We start from the raw sequence: 26594 nt of genomic DNA, 5'->3' as shown, positions 1-26594 counted from the left end.
TGCTACTAAAGCATAAGGAAAGTTTGACATTTTTGCCTATGATGTAAATGGTAGGGTCACAACAAACCCCTATAAAAAATGCTCAATACCGACAGCCGGGCAGAAAGTGGATTCATGAATGTATATAGACAATATTTTAGGCCAATAAAAAAGATTTTTTCCCACTTTAAACAAAAGAAGCCTGTTGGCTGCCAGACTATGTCCGCTGTTGTGCAACCTGGTCATCCCAGGTAGGGAAGTACATTGGCCCTCTTCTTTACACAATATTTACAAATGACATGCCTTTTGTTTTAGATAAGAGTTGTTCTACTTTATTTGCAGACGATTCGACTGTTTATTTTGCCTCAAACAGCTTACTTGAGTGAGTAAACACACACATAGCACCACTCAAAAACACACTTCCATCAGAACTGCAACTATTATTTGACCTTTGACGTTGACGATGCAGACTAGTTCATTCACGTTAAACCGGTTTGGGTGGGGAGTCGGGAGCGCCACCAGCCCACATACACATCCATTCATGTGGGTGTGGGCACTGGTGTCGCGTAAACACACCACTTAAAATCATAGATATTTAAAAAAATAGATGCCTCACTGGCCGCTGCAGTTCATTGGAGCGACGCATGTTGACGTGAGTGTGGAAGTGCGGAAGGCATGCTATGCCACGCTGCCACGCAAATGACTACTGGCCAATCACAGCGCATCTTTTCCGGGACTTGTCAGACCTGAACATCCGCTCTGTGACACACGTGGAAGGTTCTGTGGCTACACAAGACTAGTGAAGCACCAACCGAGGAAGCTTGCACTCACTTATGCACATACGTCTCAGATCCGAAGGAAGCGTCTACCTTTCTATGTCTATGCATGGCCGTGACCATAAAAGAATGCATGCATTAAAAGATGTTCCTCGTTTTTTTTACCACAGCCTCTAGAAGTGCTAGTGACACAGGCACTAGTACTATCTCACCTTTTTTTTTCTTTTTTGAAATATATTTATTTCAACATATTTAAAAAAATCCCTTAGTACATACATGTCAAAGTAATGATATTAATAATGACAATAATAAACAACATCAACATAATATAACGTACATAACAAAACAAAAACAGACAAACAGAGCATTGCCATACATTGTGCACTTCTTTCACCTTGTACATTCATGTGTTTGATCTTTGTTTTCACCTATCCTTTTAGGTAGTCTGTGAAGGGAGTCCATATTTGTATGAATGTCTTGTGGGATCTGATTCTCTCCATCTGTATGATTACAGTCATCTCGTTAAGCCACTTCATGAAGCAAGGAGGAGAGGATGATTTCTAATCCAACAGTACTATCTCACCTTGATTGCTCTGCGATATGGTCGGGCGCAGACCAGATCTGTCTAAGCTTAGATAAACTAACTAAATAGCTCAGAATAAACTAAGCTGCAAGGCTTGCACTGCATTGTCCACTTTGTCCAGTGGGTGTGAGATAGCCAAGGCTCAGAGTAGAGGAGAGGTTAGCATGCAATTTAGTGAGTTTCTTTAGGAATATTTGTCATGGTAAACATCCAGTTGCAACCAGCTGCGGAGCTCTGAATCAGTCTTGATTGAGTCTACCTGAAAAGTAACTGTTTTTGACGTAGAAGTTTTTCACCCGACAGCAAGCAGAGACATTATGCCTCCAGTGTTGAGTGTTGTTGTTTGTGGGAACAAATTTGATATATCAAGGACTTTCATAAATCAAGCATATAATCTTCAGGCTTCATCTGGGCACAGAGCCCAGTCAAAACAAACTCGATATCCCGTATAATAAGCCCTGCAACAAATCGTTTATTCTACAACTTGTATACACTGTCTGTGTTAATGTTTAACTGTTGCACAAAATGTCTTCTCTGATGGCATAAAATAACCATAATAATCGTCTCTGTCCGATGTCCAAAATGGTTACTTTTGTAGCATTCAAAATATGAAAAGTAGCAGATTGACGAGCTCAAAACGAGTCGCTTCGTGCCGCTTTTCGAGCTTGTGGAGCTGCTACTTTTGATGCTTTTGCGTGACGCTGTAGTATGATCAAGTAGGGCTTTGATTTACGAAAAAACACCCAAGTTCAAATATGGAGATACAAGGTTTCAGCCCGACAGCAAACCATATGTATTCTAACTGTTTGTTTGTTTGTTTGTTTGTTTTCCAGGAAGCCACAATGCCATAACGTACTGTCTGGACATGAACGACAGATCGCCCGTAGACCTCACTCAGCCAGACATGCTGCAGAAGCTCGACAAGTTCATGAAGCCGCTCATTCGTCCGTTCGTTTACAAGTGGGCAAAAACCCAGGTAAGGTGATCATGGTGAGTGAAATCGTTGCTGTCATGTTGTAGTCACTGGTTTTGAGTCATTAGACAGGAACCATCAGCCCCAAATCATAGGGCCTATCCAATAAAACCCAAGTTGATGTGGCGTAGTTTAGCTTATAGGAATAGTTTGTTTGGTATATCCATCTTCTATTCCAACTTGATTCAGCATTTAGATGGCGATTGGGGGAACCAAAACAAAGCGGCTAAGAGCTAACCGGAACCACAGTTTTTCTTTAGTATCCGTGACCCATACCGGATCACATGGGTCAGTTTGGAATGCCAGGCTTTCCTACGAGGTGGAAAGTCTGGTAACGCGAGGTTAGTCAGGCAGAATCCTCTTATCTCCATTATTTTACTTTTTGTGTTTTTTCGTGAATGAATGATCATACTACAGCGTCACACTTCCGAACTTGTAGATATGCCACTTTTGATGCTTTTGAATTTGAATCTTCAAAAGTAACATAATCAGTTACTAATAAGAACAAGACGCCATGTTATCCGCAAGCGCAGAGCACTGTCTGTTGCTGTAGAGTGAAGGGGTCCCACCGCACCACACTTCAACCAGACAGCTGTGGGAAGCAGCTGTCCTGTGATGAACAGCCCTCCACCGCATAACATAAAAATTGCAGTAAATCTATCCCAGTTTCTCCAGTGCCTCCTCGATCCTTACCATCGCTCTAGAATCAGTGGTTCTTATCCTTTTCAGGCCAGGAAGTGACGCCTGCTCTAAGCTGCATCTTGCGTCTTCGTGACGCTACTACTGTATGTGCCTGAGGCGTTGTGAGCTTCTCACTGCTTTCTGTCCCATGGTGTCCTGCAGGACTTCACTACCACTGCTTTCTGTCCCATGGTGTCCTGCAGGAGTTCACTATCAATGCTTTCTGTCCCATGGTGTCCTGCAGGACTTCACTACCACTGCTTTCTGTCCCATGGTGTCCTGCAGGAGTTCACTATCAATGCTTTCTGTCCCATGGTGTCCTGCAGGAGTTCACTATCAAGCAGCAGTTGGACTGTGGGATCCGCTACTGTGACCTGAGGATAGCACACAGACCCAACGACGCCTCCACCGACCTCTACTTCTACCACGGTGTCTACACCACTGTCACTGTGGAGGTACATGACACAACACTCCACTGGTTCCCAAACTTTTTCATGTCAAGGACCCCCAAATTGAAACTATAGTAGGATAAATTTATTGACGACGTTTCGAGCCAAGGCTCTTCATCTGGTCAAACTCTGGTCGTTTGACCAGATGAAGAGCCTTGGCTCGAAACATCGTCAATAAATTTATCCTTTGGAGCATATGAGTGTGCGGCTTCCCTTCTCTTTTCCTAAGGACCCCCAAATTCACATTTATTACCCTTCGGACCCCCATTTGAAAAAGATATGCCAGGGACCCCCATAAGAGAAGATGTTTATGGCTCTAGCAGTGATTCTCAACCATTTTAATTTCAAGGACCCCCCAGTTTGACATGCATTAGGCTATGGACCCCCATTGAATGGCATTTCTATCTCTGGGACCCCAATTTATATTGTAAAATCAATGTTGATTTGTACTCTTTGTACTTCCATTTGTACTCTCTGAGTTACAGACCCATAAGGGTCCAGATTTGGTTACTATCTATCATCTAGCTAGGTACCCCCTGAAACTCCCTCAAGGACCCCTGGGGGTCCCCGGACCCCACTTTGGGAACCACTGCTCTACACCACTGTCACAGTAGCCTCGGAAACCCAGACGTTTTTTATTTCCAGGGAGAAAAAAAAAACGTCTGGGGCCGAGTCCACTTCAATACGGCATACAGTAGCGCATTAGTCTCATGTTGCGCAGCTGCGTCTTCTCCCGGATCCTGCCGGGAGCTGCCTATGCCATAGAAAGCATAAGTGGACCCCAGGCTACTGTCACAGTGGAGGTACAGGACACAACACGTCTGTACAGTAGGTCGAAGGGTTTCAAGCCACAACCTGTATTCACAGCCACATTGTGACATTGACATAATTTACTGGTTATACTAATTTCGTTGCTGTTGTGGGCAGAAACCTCTTGCCTCTTGTTTTAACTTTTAGTGTTGTTTTCTGTAAATTATGCCCCTACTTCTTGATCATACTACAGCGGCACACAGAACTATCCAAAATAGCGGATCTAAAAGTTTGAAGCGTGTCGATCTTCTATTTTTGCTACTGTCGAATTTGAATCCTGAAAAGTAACAGTTTTGGACATATGAGGTTTCCACCCAACGGAGACGATTCATATCTAAGCTTAAGGACCTAAATACCTGTCAAACGACTTCCTAAACGCCAACGACGTCCACAATCACAACACCAGAGAGAGCTCCACCAATCACGTTCAACACAGATTTGACCCCATCAAGGGGTTAAATTCCTTTCACTCCTATGCCACACAGATGTGGAACCCCCTACCAACAGTCATAAAGGAATGTGAATCTTTACTCTCCTTCAAAACCGCTCTCAAAGAGCACTTACGGGTGTCTGCAATTCCAAACTGGCCCAGTAAAAAGTCCCCCCCTCCCCTTTACTGTAGCCTACAACGTTTATATGATGTTTTTGCATAGTACTGTATATTTGTATGTCATTAAATGTTCTGATGAAGTGAATCTGAAGGACCCCAATGGAAACAAGCCATGGGTTTTCTTGCGTTATAAATCCTCTTAGCAGACCTTGTATTGAACTGTTGATAAAGTATTCAATCAATCAATAAATAAACCAATCAAAGGAACCTGAGGCCCAACCAACACGTTCTGCATCTGCCGCTACGTTGTAAAAGGGGAGTGTATAAAAAATTGGCTCGTGCTGCAAATATATTTATGCCTTAGCGTCGTCTGTTGCAGAAGCAACGCTTTATGGAAGAAATAAAAAAGTGGTGAGACTTCAAAAAAAGTACTCACAAGGAAAAGTGTCACGGTCGGCCGCTGTTGGAGGAGAGGTGACTGCAACACTCTACTCTCTCTCTGCTGCAGTGCTTCTCAAAACGTTTAATTTCAAGGACCACCCCCACCGCCCCAGTGTGCTATACATTAGGGGCCACGGAACCCCATTAACCCATTATGACCTGAGGCCGATTCTACGAGTTTTCGGTTTTCTGGAAAATGCATGTTGCTGTATCAGTGGTCATCATGTTGAGGATGCCCCAAAATGATGTATTTGGCCACGGACCCCCCCATCCCATAAATGTTTTGTACCAGGGACCCCCCTGAAGTAAATATGAATTGCTTAAAATTAGTTCAAGATAGGTATAGATAGATAGATCTTTATTGTCATTGCAACAAGTACAACGAAATTAAAAGTGCCAACCGATCAGTGCATCATAAACTAGAATATAAAACTATAAAAGCTAATACAACAAAACACACACATAACCGTACTTCATGTTATTGCACAAATCCCTATTGCACATGACATATATTGCACAGTACACCCTTAACTGCAGCTTTTATTATTGCACAAACCCTGATTGTACTTAACTTAGAACAGCACAATACAACATGCAACGTGCAACAGATCATTTCCTAGCAGCATTTAGTGTGGCTACCGCTGTGGGATAGAAACTGTTACTGACTTGAGCACTCTGTACCGTCTACCTGACGGCAACAGTTCAAACAGTGAGTGACCGGGGTGCGAAGTGTCCTTTAGAATGTTCTGTGTTTTTTTTAGACAGCGGGATCTGTGTAGGTCTAGTAGGGGAGCCTATCACTTTCCGTGATTTTGGAATGTTAATTTTTGGAGACAGGTATATCTTGATTCTTGGGGTTACCAGAATGCCAAAAAAACATGTCTCCAATTTTTTATGTCAGGTTTAGCATGTTTAATTAGCATAATTAGCTAATAAATTGTCAAAAACGGAAATGGCAATAACTTTGCTTCTAGGTAACTTATAAAGGTGATCTAAGAGTCTGAGTCCATGTTTGTGATGTCCAGAAATGCATCTGTTACCATTGTGAAGTCATACAAGCTTTCCTAATTAGCATAATTTCCATAAATTATGCAAAAACGAGGTGAACATCAGCAAATTGCTGCATGTTTTACTTTTAGTCAACTTTGAAAGCTTCTCACAGACTCCATGTGTATGTTTACAACTCCAGGAATAATTATCATCCTATGAATAAATCATGCAACCTTTTGTCTATGTAATAATTATGTAATAATCACACCAAAACCAGAAATAGCTATATTTCGTTGCTTTAAGTTAATTAATAAATGTGATCTTACAGACAGTAAGTCTGTTTGCATGTCTAGAAAATATTCTCTTTCCATAACTAGGATATGCAACCTTTCCATTATTAGCTTTATATATATATATATATATATATATATATATATATATCCCTCATAAAATAAAGAACAATATGAGAAATGGTCACAGAATTATCACATGATTTTTATTCTAATATTTACAGAAAGTTTTGAAAACACATTTAATTGAAGGGTCTTCGTCATCGTCAATCCCCAACAGATGTGCCTTGTTTACATTACCACACACCTCTAATCATCGGCCCTACACATGCACATCTCAGAGCAGTTCAAATTTTGAGATCGACAAGAACAATGTGATATGCACTGTGATTTCTTGCAGACACATTTTATCAGTTGGGTAATGGTGGCTGGGCCGTGGGTATCCCGTGTTGTGACTGGCACCAGTTGATCTCCCTCAGCCTCCGATCCATTTTTAGTTTCTGGTGGCATCTGTGGGTTAGGTACGTGGTCCTGATCCCATACCATTGCCTGATAATATGCATGGGTAATGGCTTGATTTAATGCTGCTTGTGTAGGTGGCAGCTTCTCGGCTTCTAATTGTTTCTTTGTGAATAACCTCCACCTGAGCTCATCAACATCCACAGGATTTGTACCGGGCTCGTACAGCTGGCAAACAAATGCTTCAATCTTTTTTGACAGTTGTACCCTTCCAGCTAAGAGTGTAACTGTCATAGATGGAATGGCATTGGTACAGGCAATGGGAAAGCCACCATGGATCAAGACATGTTCCCAGTAAGCTGACCACTCCATAGCCACACTGGACAGGAAGACCAAAGAACATAGTGAGATCCATGTAGTATTTGACCGACGCCAGGGTGGAAAGCCCCGGGCCCCTACCACTTATCATGTGGAAGACAACACACCGATAGGGAAGTGTCAGAAAAACAGTTCTTGTCAGGTATCAGCACCAAAGATGAGCTGACTGTCTTATCTTGCTAAGAAAGCCCTCCAACACTTCCAGGTGAAACCCAATGTTTTTATAATCACGTCAAGGCAGGCTGTCCACTCAAACTCTATCGATGTAAAACATCTCCACAGCGTACAGGAAGAGGCTGACACAAGGATAATCCTGCACAGCCTGGATGCTGTCCGAAGAGGGGCAACACAGCTCTACATTGAGTCCCCTGACACTGATGTCTTTGTTCTTACAATACGACGGTACCATCAGCTGTGCAAGGACATCTATTTCATCACCGGTGTGGGGAACAAAAAACGTATCATCGCTGGAGCCAGTAGTGCAGGCACTGGGTAAAACGAGGACTTCAGCCTTACCAGGGTTCCATGCCGTCTCTGGAGCTGATCAGACAGCTCCAGGGAATTTAACCTGTTGGCCAGGTCTAAACAGGTGTCCTGTGGAAGTGGTATCTGCAGTTGCTACTGTATATACTATGAGCTACAAAAAGGCTCAGTTCTGACGCAGCACGTACCTAACCCACAGATGCCACCAGCAACTGAATATGGATGGGAGGCTGAGGGAGCTCAACTGGTGCCAGTCACAACACGGGATACCCACGGGCCAGCCACCATTACCCAACTGATCAAATGTGTCTGCAAGAAATCACAGTGCATATCACATTGTTCTTGTCGATCTAAAATTTGAACTGCTCTGAGATGTGCATGTGTGGGGCAGATGATTAGAGGTGTGTGGTAAGCAAGGCACATCTGTTGGGGATTGACGATGACGACGAAGATGGAGACCCTTCAATTTTCAAAACTTTCTGTAAATATTAGAATAAACAATCTGATAATTCTGTGACCATTTCCCATATTGTTCTTTCTTGCGACTGCAGGTCGCCTTTAGGAAATTATGGACGGGCCTGCCCCAAAGTTATTAGTTCTCAACAGGCCCGAAAATTAAATTAGATCTCTATATGGAGCTGACCTGTTCTGACATTCCATATGTTGATCTGACCTCATCAAACCCTGTACACTCAAGACACGCTCCATATATGGCCAGTTCAGAATACATTCCATATGTTGATCTGACCCCCCATGCCAAAGCACCAGCACTCGCCCAGCAGTCTGTCATGACCCAGGCAGATATGTTGATCTGACCCCCCATTCCAAAGCACCAGCACTCGCCCAGCCCTTTAGTGCGAGGTCGCTTCTAATATTTTCTAGACATGCAAACAGACTTACACTGTCTGTAAGATCATGCGTATTAATTAACTTAAAGCAAAGAAATACAGCTATTTCTGGTTTTGGTGTGATTATTACATAATTATTACATAGACAAAAGGTTGCATGATTTATTCATAGGATGATAATTATTCCTGGAGTTGTAAACATACACTTGAAGTCTGTGAGAAGCTTTCAAAGTTGACTAAAAGTAAAACATGCAGCAATTTGCTGATGTTCACCTCGTTTTTGCATAATGTATGGCAATTATGCTAATTAGGAAAGGTTGTATGACTTCACAATGGTAACAGATGAATATCTGGACATCACAAACATGGACTCAGACTCTTAGATCACCTTTATAAGTTACCTAGAAGCAAAGTTATTGCCATTTCCGTTTTTGACAATTTATTAGCTAATTATGCTAATTAAACATGCTAAACCTGACATAAAAAATTGGAGACATGTTTTTTTGGCATTCTGGTAACCCCAAGAATCAAGATATACCTGTCTCCAAAAATTAACATTCCAAAATCACGGGCATCAAAATTTGATTGATAGGCTCCCCTACTAGTCCTCCAATGTGGGAAGAGGGCAGCCAACGATTGTTTGCCGTGTTAATGACCCTCTGGAGCTTTTTCCTCTGGGCTACTGTACAGCTGGTGTACCATACGCATATACAGTACAGTATGTTAGAATGCTCTATATGGCGCACCGATAAAAGGACACCAGCAGTCTCTGTGTGATGTTATTCCCCCTGAGCAGCTCAGAGGTGTTCACATTCCAGGTCAAGCCCTCCTCGATGTGGACTCCCAGAAACCGGAAACCGTTCGCTTTTAGAAATATATATACTATATATTCAAAGATTTGCAAAGATTTCCAGGATTTTTCAAAAATAGCAGATCTACTATGAGCGTATATATCTGCTATAGGCAAAGTAGTAAAGGTAGAATAGAATATTCCCACTTGTTTTTTTGTCACTGTACAGTATCTTTGCACATACGTGAAATTTGTCCTCCTCCTCTGCATTTACCCATCCTCATGCTCATGTGTCGCTTTGCGCCTCACGTATTATGAGGGCTGTATGCTAAAATTAATATCAAATATCTAAATTCTGAATCAAGCAACTTAAAAACTGTCTGCGGTGTTCACATAAACCCGGGTAGACGATAAAATTATTATTATTATTTTTTTTTAAGTGAAATGAACATACATTTGAGGTATTGTGTTGGTCAAGTGGGCACCTTGGACATCTGGGCACTTTGATGTAAAATTGGCTAGTTTGTCTAAAATGTTTAAAAGAAATATTTGAAAAATGGTCAACAATGGTCAACAATTAAGGTACGATATTTCTACAATTCCTAGAAAGTAGAAATTGTTACAAAACCTGTATATCCAATCATAATTTTGGGTCATAAACAATAAGTTAAAGGATAAAATTGAGTATCATAATGATGTACCACAGTACATCATTATGAAACTCAATTCCACCAATTTCATATCGAGGTGCCCAGATGTCCAAGGTGCCCACTTGACCTCTATCCATTGTGGTGTTGTCTCTTTGACAGACGACATGAAGACGTCCACCACTGTACAGAACGTACATTGAGGTCTTGTGTTAACCCATTTTGGGCGGGAACCCTTTCTGGTGTTTTAAAGCATTATGTTATACTTTAGCTATTGAAAAATAGCAGATCTACAAGCTCATAGCGCGGCACCGAGTGCCGCGCTACAAGCTTGTCTGCTATTTTTGAAAAATCGTGAAAATGGGCCTCAAATCTTTGAATAGTGAACATTTTAACTAAAATCTTTGCTTCTGGGGAGGTCCCTGGAACAACATATTTTCAGATGGGGGGGCGGAAGCATATTACATATAATTTTTGGGGTCCTTGACATGAAATATTGAGCACCACTGATACAGAAACAAGGTTTTTCAGAAAACTGTCAGGATTTTGAAGACATTTTTTTAATTTCGATACATCAGGCCAAAATGTGTTAATGTCTTCTCGTTGACAGACGTCCACCACTGTACAGAACGTACATTGAGGTCTTGTGTTAATGTCTTCTCTTTGACAGACGTCCACCACTGTACAGAACGTACATTGAGGTCTTGTGTTAATGTCGTCTCTTTGACAGACGGTCCTGCTGGAGATCAGAGAGTGGCTGGACGCTCATCCCAGAGAGGTGGTCATCCTGTCCTTCAGCCACTTCCTGGGCCTCGTTCCAGACATGCACACCCGGCTCATGTCCAGCATACGCCAAGTGTTCGGCTCCAAGCTCTGCCCCAAAATGGTACAGTATGTATATTATTATAGACAGACTGTTCTTAGGTCTGTCACAATTATTACATACGGTAATTGTCTGATCCCAATTATTAAATGTTTTTGCGGCTTTCGCCTTTATTTTATATTTTTTATAGAGGGACAGACAGTAGGCTGACAGAAAAATGGGGGGAGAGATGGGGGTGTGACATGCAGTAAAGGCCGTCGGGATCGGGAGTCGAACCCGCGGCACACTGCCAGACTCAGGCCAAGGTGCCTGGACCGCTGAGCCACGGCCCAGGCCTCTGATTGCAATTATTTGAGATAATCACATTTGTTCTCTTGCATAATCGTCATAATCGTTTCCATGTTGGATCACGCCGTGACGCGTTTTGAGCTTGTAGACTGGTTCTTTCCACAATTCATATAAAGTTATGTGTCGTATCTGCCCCGTGCAGGCGTGCACCATTTGTTTACGAAGCCTAAAAGCCAAACGGAAATGTATTGTTTTTTCACATGTTCCCATGTTCAACGCCAAAAAGAACAATTAAATCATTAAGCATTTATTTTTGTGAGAATGAATCGTCAAGTACAATGTGTAATCATGATTCGTGACAGCTCTCTTTGTATCGTTTTGTTTTGCTTAGTTTGAAAGACCTGATGCCGATTCTACAAAATGACTTCTAAATGTAAATCAGTAGTTCTCACACTTTCAAGATTTCCCCTCAAAGATTTTCAAAAATGGCAGATGTACAAGCTCACAGCGCATTACTTTGTGCCGCGCTGTGAGATTGTAGACCTGCTATTTTGTTCAGGCTTTTCTGCCTTTATTGATAGGTTGAAAGTAATCTGACAGGAAATGGGGAGAGATATGGGGGGAAGACACACGGCAAAGGCCGTCGGGATCGGGAGTGGAACCCGCGGCACGCCGTCGGGCTGGCTCAGCAGCCTATAGGTAGTCTTTTCCAGGCCAGTATGTAAATAAACCGGTGTTACATTTGGACTGATATACTGATATACATACATATATATGATATATATACATATATAGCAGAATGCAGAACGCACCGTGTACGAACAGCAAGAAAACCCATCACATCACATTCATAATTGTTTCCTTCATAATCTCTCCTGGCTACTCCGCTATTATGCCATCCCACGTCAGGTTTCCTTTACATAAACACTGAACGCTGCATTAGTTTGGCCTCAGCATAATTGTTATGCGTACACGTTGCAGCACTTGCCACACAGATGGAACTGATCTTTTTATACATGGTCTGAATCTGCTGCATCAACAACTGTCGTTTATTTGTCGCTTACGAGCGCTATGCGAGGGTGGCAGGTTCCGCAAGACTGCTAACAACAACAATAACTATAACACTGGATATTTTATTAAAAAGAAAAAGAGCAAAAAGAGAAAATTATTTAATGCAATTCAAAGAATTGTCTTTAACAGCAGTATTGAAGCACTTCTTTCGCCCTAGTATGTCTCTTCTTGCTACCGTTTTCTTTTGATTGATTCTAGCGATGTATCGGATATGGTTACTACTATATGCAGACATATCTTGGTCACATGTTCTCATGTTTTTGATTCTTTGTTTTTCTTGACCACAGATGTTAAGAATGTGATTTAGATAGCATGTCATTTAGACAGATGCTACTAGGTTCATTGATTACCTGGTATCCCATAGTTTCAATTGTGCAGAATTCTATTTAGATGTTGTTCAGGGGTGGCAGTGGCTCAGGAGGTAGAGCGGCCGCTTGGGAACCGGAAGGTTCCCGTGTTCGATTCCTGGCTCCCCCAGAATTAGTGTCGTAGATAGCCTCGGAAACACAGACGTTTTTATTTCCTGCAGGGAGAAAGAAAAAGTCTGGGGTCCGAGTCCACTTCAATTCGGCATAGAGTAGTGCAAACATCACTCACTCTCTGCTGATTTCTGATCGTCTGCACCTTTGTTAAATTGACACACACACGCACACGTATACACACACACACTCCTCTCTCTCTCTGTCGTTCTAATTAATTAGTCTCATGTCTAGCAGCTGCGCATAGTTTCTCCCGGCGGATCCTGCCGGGAGCTGCCTATGCCATAAAAGGCATAGGTGAGTTCCAGGCTAGTGTCGTAGTGTCCTTGAGCAAGATGCTGAACTCCTACTGTAACTGCTCCCGATGAGCAGGTTTGGTGCCTTGCATGATTTCCTCCACCATCAGTGTATGAATGTGTGTGTGTGTGTGTGTGTGTGTGTGGTGAATGCAATGCACAATCTATGTAAAGCGCCTTGGATAAAGGCTCTATACCGGATGGTATAAATGCACCATTTACCATTTTATTAGAATCAACTGACTGAGAGAAAACGCTAATGTTACTGCCGTCCAAATATTCCAAATGTCTGAGACAGTTTATTCACAGTTGTGACGACACCAAGACAACTCCCTCAACTCAACTCAACTTTATTTATATAGCACATTTATCATGACCAGGTCAACCAAAGTGCTGTACAGGTTAAAAGAAAACAAGAGAGCAAACAGTGCAATATAAACAAACATCAAAACATTAAAACTTAAGCAGGCATTTGAAGTAGAAAAATAATCAATACAATGTAGACAGATACTCCCTGACAATATCGCTGAGACAGTAGAGTTTAAATGATATCAATTAATTACTGAATTAATTTGACCCATTCTTGACATTATTCCGGTAGAGTGTCTCTGCCCTAGCGGTCGCTATATCGCCGTTAAGGCGTATTACTGGTATTAGACGTATGCTGTGTCCATTGTTTACTAGGGATGGAGCTTGAAACGTGCTACCCGAAAATAACAAGCTTATTGATTGATTGATTGATTGAAGTATTTATTAACAGTATGTAGAATGGGTACATTTCAAACGAAAGCGCAACTCAATACAAAAACTGTTACTGTGGACGACACCATGATGAAGTATTACGCTTGTTTACAACAGGGTCCACCATTTTCAATTCATCAGAACATTTAGAGATGTACAAATATACACTTCTATATTAACCCATTTTGGGCGGGAACCCCTTTTGATGTTTTAAAGCATTATGTTATACTTTAGCTATTGAAAAATAGCAGATCTACAAGCTCAGCGCGGTACCGAGTGCCACGCTACGATCTTGTAGGTCTGCTATTTTTGAAAAATCTTGAAAATGTGGCACAAATCTTTGAATGTATATTCTTTCAGAGCGAACAATTTTAACTCAAATCTTTGCTTGTGAGGGGTTCCTGGAACAACATATTTTCAGATGGGGGTCGGTGGCCAATTACATATCATTAAAATTATAATCACCCATGCTGGCACAAATCACCCATGCTGGCACAAACATGTCGTTCTAAAATTGTATTGATGCCTGCCAACCAGCGCTGCCCGGGTAACAAAGGCTTTTAAAGTGACTGTTGTTCACACAATAACCAGTTAACAGTTTCTTCCAAAAGTAAAGTCTGTTAGAAAAGTACTGTATTTGAAGGCCCTTAGTAAAAATATACTGGTTCTGTTCAGAAGTTATTGTTATCTCCCATCTTTCCACAAAATAATAGAAAATGCTCGATAGTAGGCTCGATAAGAACCCGGCTCGATGAGCCTGGTCGATAAGCTGTTCGTTATCAAAAATAATTAACGATCTCCATCCCTATTGTTTACCTTTGGTTTATTGACTGGAGGTCTTGCTTACTCTGCCTATTCCCATTTCTTGCTTGCAGTGTTGTTTTTGGCAGCAAATTTCTATTTTAGTTTTAGTCATAGTCTCTTCAAACGTTTTCATTTAGTTTTAGTCACATTTTAGTCACCTGGAATGTTTTAGTGTTTAGTCTAGTTTTAGTCGACTAAATATCATAAGACTTTTGTCGACTAAATCTACAGGTGATTTAGTCGACTAAAATGTATGACTAAAAGGCCTTTTGACAGGCCTTGATGCCGTCATAATGGCGGATTTTACACTTGCTGAAAATAGCCGATCTACAAGATCACAGCGTGTCGCAGCGCCAAGTATAAAATGACTTATACTGGATCTCTTGTCCACTAGTCCCTTCCTAACATTTTAGTCTAGTTTTTATTTGTTGACAAAAATCGACAGTATATTTAGTCATCATAGCTTAGTTTTCATTTAGTTTCCAAACTTTCCATTTAGTTTTCGTCAGTGAAAAAAGGTAATCAACAAACATTTTTCGTCATAGTTTTAATCGACGAAAACAACACTGCTTGCTTGAAGTAGCTTTGTATAGGAGTGTCTGCTAAATACCTGAACTGTAAACCGTGTTGGGGAGGTCATGGGTTGTAAAGAACTGTGTTGTGGAGGTCATGGGTTGTAAAGAACTGTGTTGTGGAGGTCATGGGCTGTAAAGAACTGTGTTGTGGAGGTCGTGGGTTGTTTGTTTGCGTTCTTTTGTTAAACATGTGACTTTGAGAGACCTCCTGCACCGACCGTACAGTGAGAGTGAACAGAATCGCTGCCTCCAGCTCATCATACAGCCCAACGTTCTGCCAAAGTCCAACATCACTATATATAGGGTCCTTTGTTTGTCTGTGAACGCACAGGCGGTCAATACAGGGATCCCACAAGACCAAGCAGTTCAATCTAGGCCACTGGTTCCCAAACACTGGGTCGAGACCCATTTGTGGGTCGCCGACATTTTTTTTTTTAAATTACATTTTATTTATGTATTGTTTCCTACATTTTGTTTTTAATAATTACTGTTTAAAAAGATTTCATGATATTTTCAGTAATTTCATGAAGAAATACAAGAAAATAATTTGAAAATAATTATTTGAGTATTTGTGACAATAGCCGATCTACAAGCTCACACTTAAGTGCGTCTGTGGGTTTTATGAATATTGAACCAATTAAATTAAACACATGCAGGTTCTTGTTCTAATTTCCAGAAAAGTAACTGTTTTGGATATATGAGGTTTACCCCCGACAATGCCGATATTGTATTGCTACAGAGATATTTGGCCTTAACTATTATTTAAATGTTCCCCATATTGTGCAGCCCCAGCATGACCAAGGACCCCCTCCCCCACCCTGACAAGCACTTGGAATTGTAGCAGTTGAGGAATTACATTTAGTTTGACTCTGCGCCTGCACGGCCACAGCTAAATTGTGAAAATAGCCGATCTACAAGCTCACAGCGCCTCACACTGAGAGGCTTGTTGAGCTTGCTGATTGGCTATTTTCACAATGTTAGCGTCTTTCTTAGCTAATATTTGACAATTTGATCAATTTTGGATTTACCCGCTAAAACCTACGTTTTAGATAGAACCACTGGCGATGTTTGTCCCTAGAGGAATTCAACCCTGCAATTCAACCCTGCAATAGGGTCACTCACCCAACACCGCTGAAGTGCCCTTGAGCAAGGCACTGAACCCCCAACTGCTCCCCCTGGAGTTGCTTAGTGGCCAACAGTATAAGACTGTGGTTGTACTGGTCAGCTCCCGGGGGGGGGGTGGGGGGTGTGTGTGTGTGTGTGTGTGTGTGTGTGTGTGTGTGTGTGTGTGTGTGTGTGTGTGTGTGTGTGTGTGTGTGTGTGTGTGTGTGTGTGTGTGTGTGTGTGTGTGTGTGTGTGTGTGTGTGTGTGTGCGTGTGCGTGTGCGTGCACTGGCTCCCGGTCGCTGCCCGCACAGAATACAAAACTCTGATGTTGGCATTTAAAGCAACCAAAGGTATGGCTCCCCCATATCTTGCCAGCATGATTGAACCCTACAAACCCTCCCGCGCACTCAGATCAGCCAACGCAGGGAAGCTGGAAGTACCCTCACTAAAAACGCCGGGACAACGCTCCACACGTCCCAAACTCTTCTCCCTTCTGGCCCCAAAACTGTGGAATGCACTTCCCGTTGCAATCAGAACTGCAGCATCACTCCCGATCTTCCGCCGTAGTCTGAAAACCCACCTTTTCAGACTCCATCATGGCCCATAGCACTTACCCTACCCCCTTAGACAGCACTTCTTAGACTTATATAGCATTTGAAACAGACTTATAGCATGTCATGTAGACAGCACAATAAGTGCATTGTATGTAGTCATAGCACTTCATAGTATATATGTACAGCATAGTATAGCATATATGTGTAGTTTTATGTATAGTGTCATTATATAGATATGTTCTAGTTATAGTTTATATGTATAGTGTCATTATATAGATATGTTCTAGTCACGGTCTTAGCTTACGCATGTTTCGCGATAAATGCATTTTTTTACATATGTGATGTATTCCCATGCTTTTTGTTCTTGCCTATTGTAAATCGCTCTGGATTAAGAGCGTCTGCTAAATGCCTAAATTGTAAATTGTAAATTGTAAATTGTGTGTCTCTGTCTCTGTCTCTGTCTCTGTCTCTGTCTCTGTCTCTGTCTCTGTCTCTGTCTCTGTCTCTCTCTCTCTCTCTCTATGTGCAGGGCGTTGCTGAAAATGAGCATTTGTGCTCAGCTACTACCCTGGGTAAATAAAGGATAAAAGAAAAATAGACAGAAAGGAAAGGTTTACTGAGTCACTGCTGTTCTCTTGTGCATTCAGGAGGTGGTGACCCTTCGTAACCTGTGGAGTTTGGGCTACCAGGTGATCGTGTCCTATGAGCTCCACCAGGCCAGCTGTGACGGTGACCTGTGGCCTCACATCCCGTACTGGTGGGCCAACAAGTGCAAGGCCGAGGCTCTCATCGAGGCCTTCGAGGAGATGAAGAGACACGGACGGCCAGGTATGGACCAATTATTTGTTTACAAACATCGAGACTGGACACCCGGGTGACTGTCTCATGTCATCAACAGATCCCTGGGTGACTGTCTCATGTCATCAACAGATCCCTGGGTGACTGTCTCATGTCATCAACAGATCCCCGGGTGACTGTCTCATGTCATCAACAGATCCCCGGGTGACTGTCTCATGTCATCAACAGATCCCGGGTGACTGTCTCATGTCATCAACAGATCCCCGGGTGACTGACTCATGTCATCAACAGATCCCCAAACCAGTTGTTTTGGGGATCCTCTTGTGTGTTGGCCAGTGAGGCGCACCCTATAGCGAGACATGTATACTTCATCGCTCAACGGTATTGCACGCCGAGGACAGCTGATATACAAGCGTTGTGAGCTAGAGCAGTGGTTCCCAAACCTTTTCACGTCAAGGACCCCCACATTGACACTAATGAGCCCGCGGACCCCCATTTGAAAAATATATGCCAAGGACCCCCATAAGAGATGATTTTGACGGCTCTAGCAGTGATTCTCATCCTGTTTAATTTCAAGGACCCCCAGTTTGACATGCATTAGTCTACGGATCCCCATTTAATGGCATGTCTATCTCTGGGACCCCCAATTGAAATTGTAAAATCAATGCTAATTTAACTCAGAGTGTACAAATGGAACCAAATGGACCCACCAGGGTCCATTTGGTTCCATTTGTACACTCTCTGAGTTACAGACCCATAAGGGTCCATTTGGTTCCATTTGTACACTCTCTGAGTTACAGGCCCATAAGGGTCCATTTGGTTCCATTTGTACACTCTCTGAGTTACAGACCCATAAGGGTCCATTTGGTTCCATTTGTACACTCTCTGAGTTACAGACCCATAAGGGTCCATTTGGTTCCATTTGTACACTCTCTGAGTTACAGACCCATAAGGGTCCATTTGGTTCCATTTGTACACTCTCTGAGTTACAGACCCATAAGGGTCCATTTGGTTCCATTTATACACTCTCTGAGTTACAGACCCATAAGGGTCCATTTGGTTCCAAATTATCATTTAGCTGGGTCCCCCCTGGAACTCCCTCAAGGACCCCTGGGGGTCCCCGGACCCCACTTAGGGAACCACTGAGCTAGGAGGTCTGCTATGCTCTGCTGTTCTATGCGTGTGTGCGACACCTTCGCGGGATGGAGCATAAATTAGGCTTGATGGGCTGCAGCTGCGCGAGCACAAACCGATCTGGTACCGTTGATCATAGAGCGCTCCCTCCGGGTCTGATGACAGCGACTGGAGGTATGGTTTTGAGGAAAACTGCTTTGAATTGCTAATATTGTTTACACACAACAGAAACCAAGCATAATATATTTCAAGAGGTGAGAGATGACAAAATATAAATCCTAAGCATTCTTGCTTCACACTGGGAGAAAAACACCATCTGAAAGTTTGATGTGATGCATTTACACGTGAGTGCAGCCAGTGACCACTTCTACATTGCATCTCTATGAGCTGTGAGGTTCATGTGCTGTCTGCCTGCGCGCGGATTCTGATGCTCATCAGTGTTAATATTCAGTTAATATTGACCAAAACCAGAGCAGAACTCCCACCACGGGACTCAGGCAATCAATTAATACAGTTGCAACCACTATATTAATGGCATTAAGTATTTCATACAGCTTAAGTTAAAGAAAATCTGAACTATCCCTTTAAACGGTGATTATATTTTCCGTCCCATAGCTGGAGCGGTGGGGCCTTGCCATAGCAACCGGACCAATGTTAAAAGATGCCGTGGGGCTCAACCATTATTGACACGTTTGGGTCCGTATACGGACCTGGCTTATAAGGTCCGCTAGCATCCTCTAGTGACGGGTCCGTTTATATACGAACTTAGCAGAACGGGGGTTCTTCACTAGCAGGTGAGTCAGAAGGAGACAACAGGGAGTGGCTAAAACCAACGGGCACACAAAGGGCTCCATTTGAAAGGTGCTCATTTAATTGCCTGCGTGGCACGTTGTGGGCGTGGCACGTTGTGGGCGTGGCACGTTGTGGCCGCAATTAATGAGCAGGTTTCAACCGCAGCCCTTTCTGTGGAGGGTGATTGTTTTCTTTTCTGCTCAGCACCTGCCTAAGTGTTCCTTCAGTTAGTTACAACAGCAGACACTGGCAACACAGAAACGTGTGGGAAGGAACAGGGGCGTCATTAATCAGGGGATGGCAATTGCCATCTTATTTAATCTTAAATTGTCCCCGACTCTGAATTGTTTTAGCAGATTAATCTGATTGATGCCCGTCCATCTACATTTGATGCCTGTTATAATTTAGATTGGACTGTTATTGTACGCAACCATTCATTTATTAGGCACTTTCAAAGTGGCATCGCAATTTTAGGAATGTCATTATAGTCGAACATTTTTCTAACATTTTCTCTTTTTGCCCCTAAACAAGCTCTCAGTGCATCACGTAGCGACACGTTGAGTGCTTGTAGATCCACTATTTTTGCTATTTTAGAAATGGGGCTATGGTAACTTATTTTTTGCCACCCCCTATTTCTTTCTGGAAAAAAAATAGGGGAAAGGAATCAATTGGCATAACGAATAAATTGGGGGAGAAAAAAGGGGTAAAACATAGTTGGCTACTACTGACGGGTCAAATAATGTTACTGGACCTGTGGTTCTCAAAGTGGGGTCCTTGAGGGGGCTGGTTTCATCTGTATGCTCTCCGAGTTCTGGGGGTCCTTGAGCAGGTTGGTTTCATCTGTATGCTCTCCGAGTTCTGGGGGTCCTTGAGCAGGTTGGTTTCATCTGTATGCTCTCAGAGTTATGGGGGTCCTTGAAATAAACAAAACAGTTTAAGAACCACTGCACTAAACAAAGTGATGAATTGGAACACCCGAGGCCGTTTCTTCAAATGCCTGGCTTCTAAATCAGTTTTCTGAAAGACTTATGTTGCTTTGCTGAAACCTCTTATCTATTAATGTATCTTTTTGCGTAAATAAACGCCGTACTTGGTCATACTACAGCGTTACACAAAAGCATCAAAAGTAGCAGATACATAAGCTTGAGCTTGAACTTTTGTTGCTTTTGAATCTGAATCCTGAATAGTAACAGTTTTGGACATGAGGTTTTCAGAGAGACAATATACACTACAGCTTAAATCTAAAATGACACGGATGCTTTCCGTGCGTGCGTGCGTGCGTGTGTGTTCTCTCCGCTACAGCGAGTTTCTTTGTGACGGGCATCAACCTGACGGAGGATCTGAAGTACATCTGCTCCCACCCGACAGAGTCCCTGAAGGACCTGGTGATGTCCACATACCCAGCCCTGCTCAGCTGGGTCCAAGAGCAGAGCCCGGGCTCCAGGATGTCCTCGCTCAACATCATCGCCGGCGACTTCATCAACGAGAGCGACTTTGCTCCCGCCGTGGTCGCGCTCAACGACAAGCTATTGAACTGGCCCTCGTGAATTTTTATTGTATTTTTTTATTTATGTTTTGCATCAGAAACTTCTCACATTGTCACCTTCTTAAAATAATGGCCAATGTCATTGGCCAATCATTTCACCCAAACGGGGGGCGGCAGTGCCTCAGGGGTAGAGAGTCCGGATGGGAACCGTGAGGTTCCCAGTTCGATCCCGATTCGGTCTCCCCCAGAGTTGGTGTCGAAGTGTCCTTGAGCAAGACTCTGAACCCCTAATTGCTCCCGATGAGCAGGTTGGTGCCTTGCATGGTTTCCTCCGCCATCGGTGTATGAATGTTTGTGTGAATGGTTGAATGGGTGAATGTAATGCACAATCTATGTAAAGTGCTTTGGATAAAAGCGCTATATAAATGCACCATTTACCATTTTATGTAACACAAGAGGTTTCAATTACTCTCACAGTATGTTTTAACAGCGGGCGACAGCCAGACAAATTTTCCGGAAGTGCATTATTTGTCAATGGGACCCGGCAACTACTGGCGATAGAGGCGATAGCAGGCGAACAGGCGATGGTCGAAAAGTGGGCGGAGGAACGCCGGCCGAAAAGATAAAAATAATTCATCTTTTGGGCGACGTCGCCCGGCGATAGTGGGCGATTGGGCGATAGCCAATGAAATTCAAGCGATGCTCGCCGCTGGTCTCCCACTGTTAAAAGCGGTCAATTTGTATTTTGACTTGAGGTTCACGCATACTCCAGTTTTAGGTGATAACCCAGTGGTTGGAAAACTACAACATGATGTCACTTAAGCCGTGGTGATAAGTGCCTCACCGCTCACCCCAGCACATCTCTCTGTTTTTACTAACGGACATCACCTAAAAGGTGAGTAGGTTATCTTATCACCTAAAAGTTGAGTCTGTATGCGTTGGCCTTTAGGCAGTTGTATACGTGACTTACTGTAGGCCAAGTTATTCATGAAGTAACTAACTTACTCCAGATTTAGCCACATTCTGTAGGACAATCTGAAATATAGGCGATTTTACGCAGGGGTGGCCAGTGTCAAAAAGAGCCGATTTAGCCAAACAAAATAATTTTCCTCAAAGAATTACGTAGGCCGTTATTTTAAGAAGTCCCTCAGGGCTCTGTAGTGGTGTCTTTTCTGTTTTCTGTTATTGTGGGGAAAAGCTTTCGCTGAAAATAGCAGATCAACGAGGTTGTCAATCTGCTATTTTCCTGCAAAAGCTTTTCTCCACCGTTTACGGACGCTGGGGTTTAAGCGGTTAAAGGGCCAGTAAGTGGTATTGTTTTTGTTAAAGCAAAGTTTCCTAATAAGCTCTAAGTTCTGATTATAATGCTGCGGTCCCTGAGGCTAGCGCTTACGTACAGTAAATGGAAAAATGCGTTCTCGAGTGAGGATATCTGTTTGATCTAATCAGTAATGGAGAGAGAGAACTCATACTGGTTGAACAAGTGAAATTGGATGACAGAAAAGGAAGTGAGCAGACAAAATTGGAACTAGAACACAAAAAACTGAAGCCAATAAATGTGTACTCTCTCCTGAATTAATGAAATTAGCCTGAAGTTGTATTTTCTGTTTTTACTAAAGTGTTGGAGAGACGGGGCGACTCTATAGTGATGATTATTATCAGAATAAAGAGCTTTAACTTTACTATTTTATACATAAAATATCACTTACTGTATTTCTGTTAAGCATGATTTATAGTTCGTCGTACAACAGTGTCACGCTCGGAAAATAGCCGATCTACAAGCTCCGCGACGCATTGTGAGCTTGTAGGTCGGCTAAGCATAAATCAGGCTTTACAGAAGTAAAACAAAAACAAACGAAAAAAACAAGAAACATGAATTCACGGCATGAAATGCACATGTGCTTGTTTTACTGAGCGAGAAAACATTTCCAGTGACTTGAATTATTTAAAAATGATAATTGTGCTTCCTGGAGACAAAGATGTGGTCACTGCTTGAGAAAAAAAACACATTTTGCACAGAAAAATCCAGATTGTTTATTTAACTCTGGGAGTATATCTGATTGGAACATTATGGGTCTAGGCTATTATAGTTTGAAATTATTCAGTAGTTTCTGTTTTCTTTTTTCTTTTCTTTTTTCAGTTAATTCTTCTAATTCATTTTTCGCAAGATTTAAAAAATCATTATCTTGGAGAAAAGGCTTAGTTTTAGTTTTTTATATGGAACAGGGGCGAGAGACAAAGATCATTAAAGGTATTATGTAATTGTGTTAAAAACTATACCATAAAATGCCATAACGGCCATAATGTAGCTAACATTGTTAGTTCTTTTTTTTTTAATGTTTTTTTGTGGCTTTCGCCTTTATTTTATATTTTTTCATGGAGGGACAGACAGTAGGCTGACAGGAAATGGGGAGAGAGATGGGGGGAAGACATGCAGTAAAGGCCGTCGGGATCGGGAGTCGAACCCGCGGGCGGCACACTGCCAGACTGGATTGCCAGCCAAGGTGCCTGGACCACTGAGCCATGGCCCAGGCCAACACTGTTAGTTTTTTTAAACACTCTTTCTAACTTTTGTTGTTTTCTTTTAGCGATGACAGCCTCGTGTCAGAGTCAACTAAGCGTTCAGGATTTCACCGTGCGTGCGTCCTCTCGATGTGTGCACTGATGTGTTTACCTCGGCCTGTTGTCAAATCCGTGCCACTCTTTATGCAATGTACTGTTTTCACACCTCAGACAATGTGGTCTGTTTTACTATGTTACTGTGACAAGCAATAATAATAATACAACTAATCTCACCATATTCTAGACTTATTATAGCTTTGCAAGCACAAGACCTGTTCCATCAGCCAAAAGGAGCACATACAAGCAAGGTTAGAAAGGTTAACAAAAGAAAAGCAACAAATTCCATTTCTTAACCATTTCAACTCTAGCGTCACCTATTCTGGCGACGGACATTCGCGGGAAAATAGCAGATCTACAAGCTCACAGCGTGCCGTGTTGCAGTGCATTGTGAGACATTTTCAGCACAGAGATTTGGTGTAAAGAGAAAAGACCGCACCAAAAAGGTCACGTTAAGTATAGAGGGCTTCAATGGGTAAGCGATATTTAAGAAATATTTGGGTGGGTAGTGGGGAATATACGATCTATAAGCTCACAACGTGTCGCGTCGTGACGCATTGTGACCTTGTCGATCGGCTATTTCCGGAACAGTCCGAAGATCGTAAATCAAAGAATTTAGAAAATATCGGCCTACGGTGACATATACCCAAAATAGGGATGCTATAGGGTTGAAGTGGTGGAATATGTCCAGTTATTTATTATGTAGAATGTTTTATTCAATGATTGAATGTTTCACCGACATGGAAGTACATCATGTGCATGAAGAAAACCTCACACAGCATGATCACAACCTGGACTGGACATTTTGAACGGCTAAAGGCTGTGTTGTTAGTCCACAACATGCTTACATTTCAGACCAACCCGCACCTCCGTGCCTGTGGAGAACAGCTCGTCAATAAACATGAGCTTTTTTAAGCAAACTGACGCTGTCATTTTGGTGCCTTTGTTGTTCAAACCCCCTGTCGCCATATTTTAATGTTTTTTTCTTCTTTTTTTGCCAGCTGCTTGAAAAGCGGCTGGACAACATGTTCACCTACCTCTACTAGCGACCGTAGTAGCGTCCTAGTGGAAACATTTTCATTATTGTCTGCCGCTACCTCTAGGCTGCCTCTAAGCCTAGAGGTAAGACCTATAGTCTGAATGGCATAAAACCCATACTCTGAATGCTGCAACGTAAAGCCGCAAGCTGAGGCAGGGGCTGCGGCACACAAACTGATTATATGTTCATAAACGAGAACTTGCTGCAGCTGGCAATAATGACTGAGTCATTCTTGTTTAGTACCACAGACGAAAAACAGTCTTAAGTCCAAATTTCATTCTGACCCCTCCACGAAAAGGCCTGACCCCTTATCTATCATTTATACATTATGGATAAATAGTGTGGACTTAGACTGTTTTTCGTCTGTGGCATTCATAACGGCCTACTTGATCATACTAGATAGAGCATCTCACGAAAGTAGCAGATCTACAAGCTCGACGTTGACCTTGTAGATCTGCTTTTTTGGCACCATTTTACTGAACTCATTTGGGGCCACAGCGCCATCTGGTGGAGGTCTCTCGCCACACCAAGTGCATTTTCAACAGTGAGGCTCTTACTGTAACTTTAAAGCCCTTTTGGTTGGAAACCGCTGAGTCAGGAAGTTTTACATTTTGAATGTAACATGTCCCGCGATTGTCATTTAATCCCCCCAAAACGTACTTTTTGTTATAAGCTAAATACTATCAATAAATCAGGCGTGATAAGGCGTCCTACGAAAATACGTGTCAAAAGGCGAACTTGGCGATGGGTGAGTTAATTGTTAGGAATAAGGTTAGATTTAACCATTTAAGCATGGTTTACTTAGGTTACGTTTAGGAATACCAGGCTGAGCCGTTCCGCTGGCTGTTTTTAATTGAAATATTAACAGTTTGCAGAATTACAGTACATTTCAAGCACAAACTCAATACAAAGACTGTTAACTGTGAGTGGACGACCCAATTAAGCATTATACTTGTTTACAAGAGGGTTCACCTTGTTCAATTCATCAAAACATTTAGAGACGTACAAATAGACACTTCTATATACTGTAGTCAAAGAACAGAACAGGAATTCATCATAAGGGGGGTAAAAAGGGAAAAGAAACATATACAGTGAGGGGAGAAAGGGGTGGGCGGTGGGGGGGATTCAGATTTTACGGAGGCCAGTTTCGAATTGCAGCCGTCTGCATTTCTTAATGACTGTTGGTAGGGCGTTCCACATTTTGGTGGCATAGGAGCGAAAATAATTTAATCCCTTGTTTGTGCCGAATCTGGGTTGTATCTAGACAGGTACATGGGTATCTTGGTGGTGTATCGAATATTGTAGACCAGACCCATTGCTAGATGCTGTACTCTGTCGTCGACCCTAAGCCATTCCAGCCTGTCAAACTGGGCAGGGGTGAGGGGGGTGAGGCCAAGTAGGAGCCTGACCAGTTTGTTTTGGGAAGTCTGGAGCCTAGTTTTAAGGGCCTTTGAGGTGCTGTGGTACCAGGAGGTGCATGCATAGTCAAAGAAACCTTGTACGAGGGATCCTGTACGCCCGGGAAGCTTGGCAAGCTTTCCAGTATTCTAGGAACCATGTGTTCTGATGCAAACTAACCAGACCGGTTCAGGGACGACACGCTCTGTTGACACTGCTAATGTTAACTTGTTGTCGGGCAGAAACCTGTTATCTCCATAGTCTAACTTTTGTTTTTGTAAATTAATGTCCTATTCAAGTTGATCACATAAAGTTTTTTTTTTTTTAAGCAACAGTTTTGTGAGGTTTCCACCCGTCAAAGTCTTACGATTAGTCACACACATTACCGCAGTGAAATTTGTTCTCCTTTTTGACCCATCAAAAAGCCACAGCGTGCGCCTCGCTCGGGAATCATTCGTTGATTT

At 42.5% G+C, this 26594-nt stretch overlaps 1 protein-coding gene across 4 annotated transcripts in view; it reads left to right on the top strand.

Moving 5' to 3' along the window:
* plcxd1.1 (phosphatidylinositol-specific phospholipase C, X domain containing 1, tandem duplicate 1) overlaps positions 1–24617 on the top strand; it is a 30516-nt gene extending 5899 nt beyond the window's left edge. For 3 of the 4 annotated variants that reach the window (XM_079505817.1, XM_079505818.1, XM_079505819.1), the window contains 5 exons: positions 2172–2314; positions 3319–3447; positions 10858–11013; positions 17512–17692; positions 20891–24617. In XM_079505817.1, coding sequence (XP_079361943.1) covers positions 2172–2314; positions 3319–3447; positions 10858–11013; positions 17512–17692; positions 20891–21135 — 854 coding nt within the window. In that variant the 3' untranslated portion in view covers positions 21136–24617. The remainder of the gene's footprint in view (positions 1–2171; positions 2315–3318; positions 3448–10857; positions 11014–17511; positions 17693–20890) is intronic. The other variant, XR_013790397.1, reaches the window with a different exon arrangement.
* The last annotated feature ends 1977 nt before the right edge of the window (positions 24618–26594 follow it).

This window comes from Electrona antarctica (genome assembly GCF_951216825.1).
Source record: "Electrona antarctica genome assembly, chromosome: 7".
In the NCBI taxonomy this organism is placed as follows: Eukaryota; Metazoa; Chordata; class Actinopteri; order Myctophiformes; family Myctophidae; genus Electrona; species Electrona antarctica.
The sequence above is the reverse complement of the archived record's forward strand: the minus strand, read 5'-3'. Positions and strand labels throughout refer to the sequence as shown.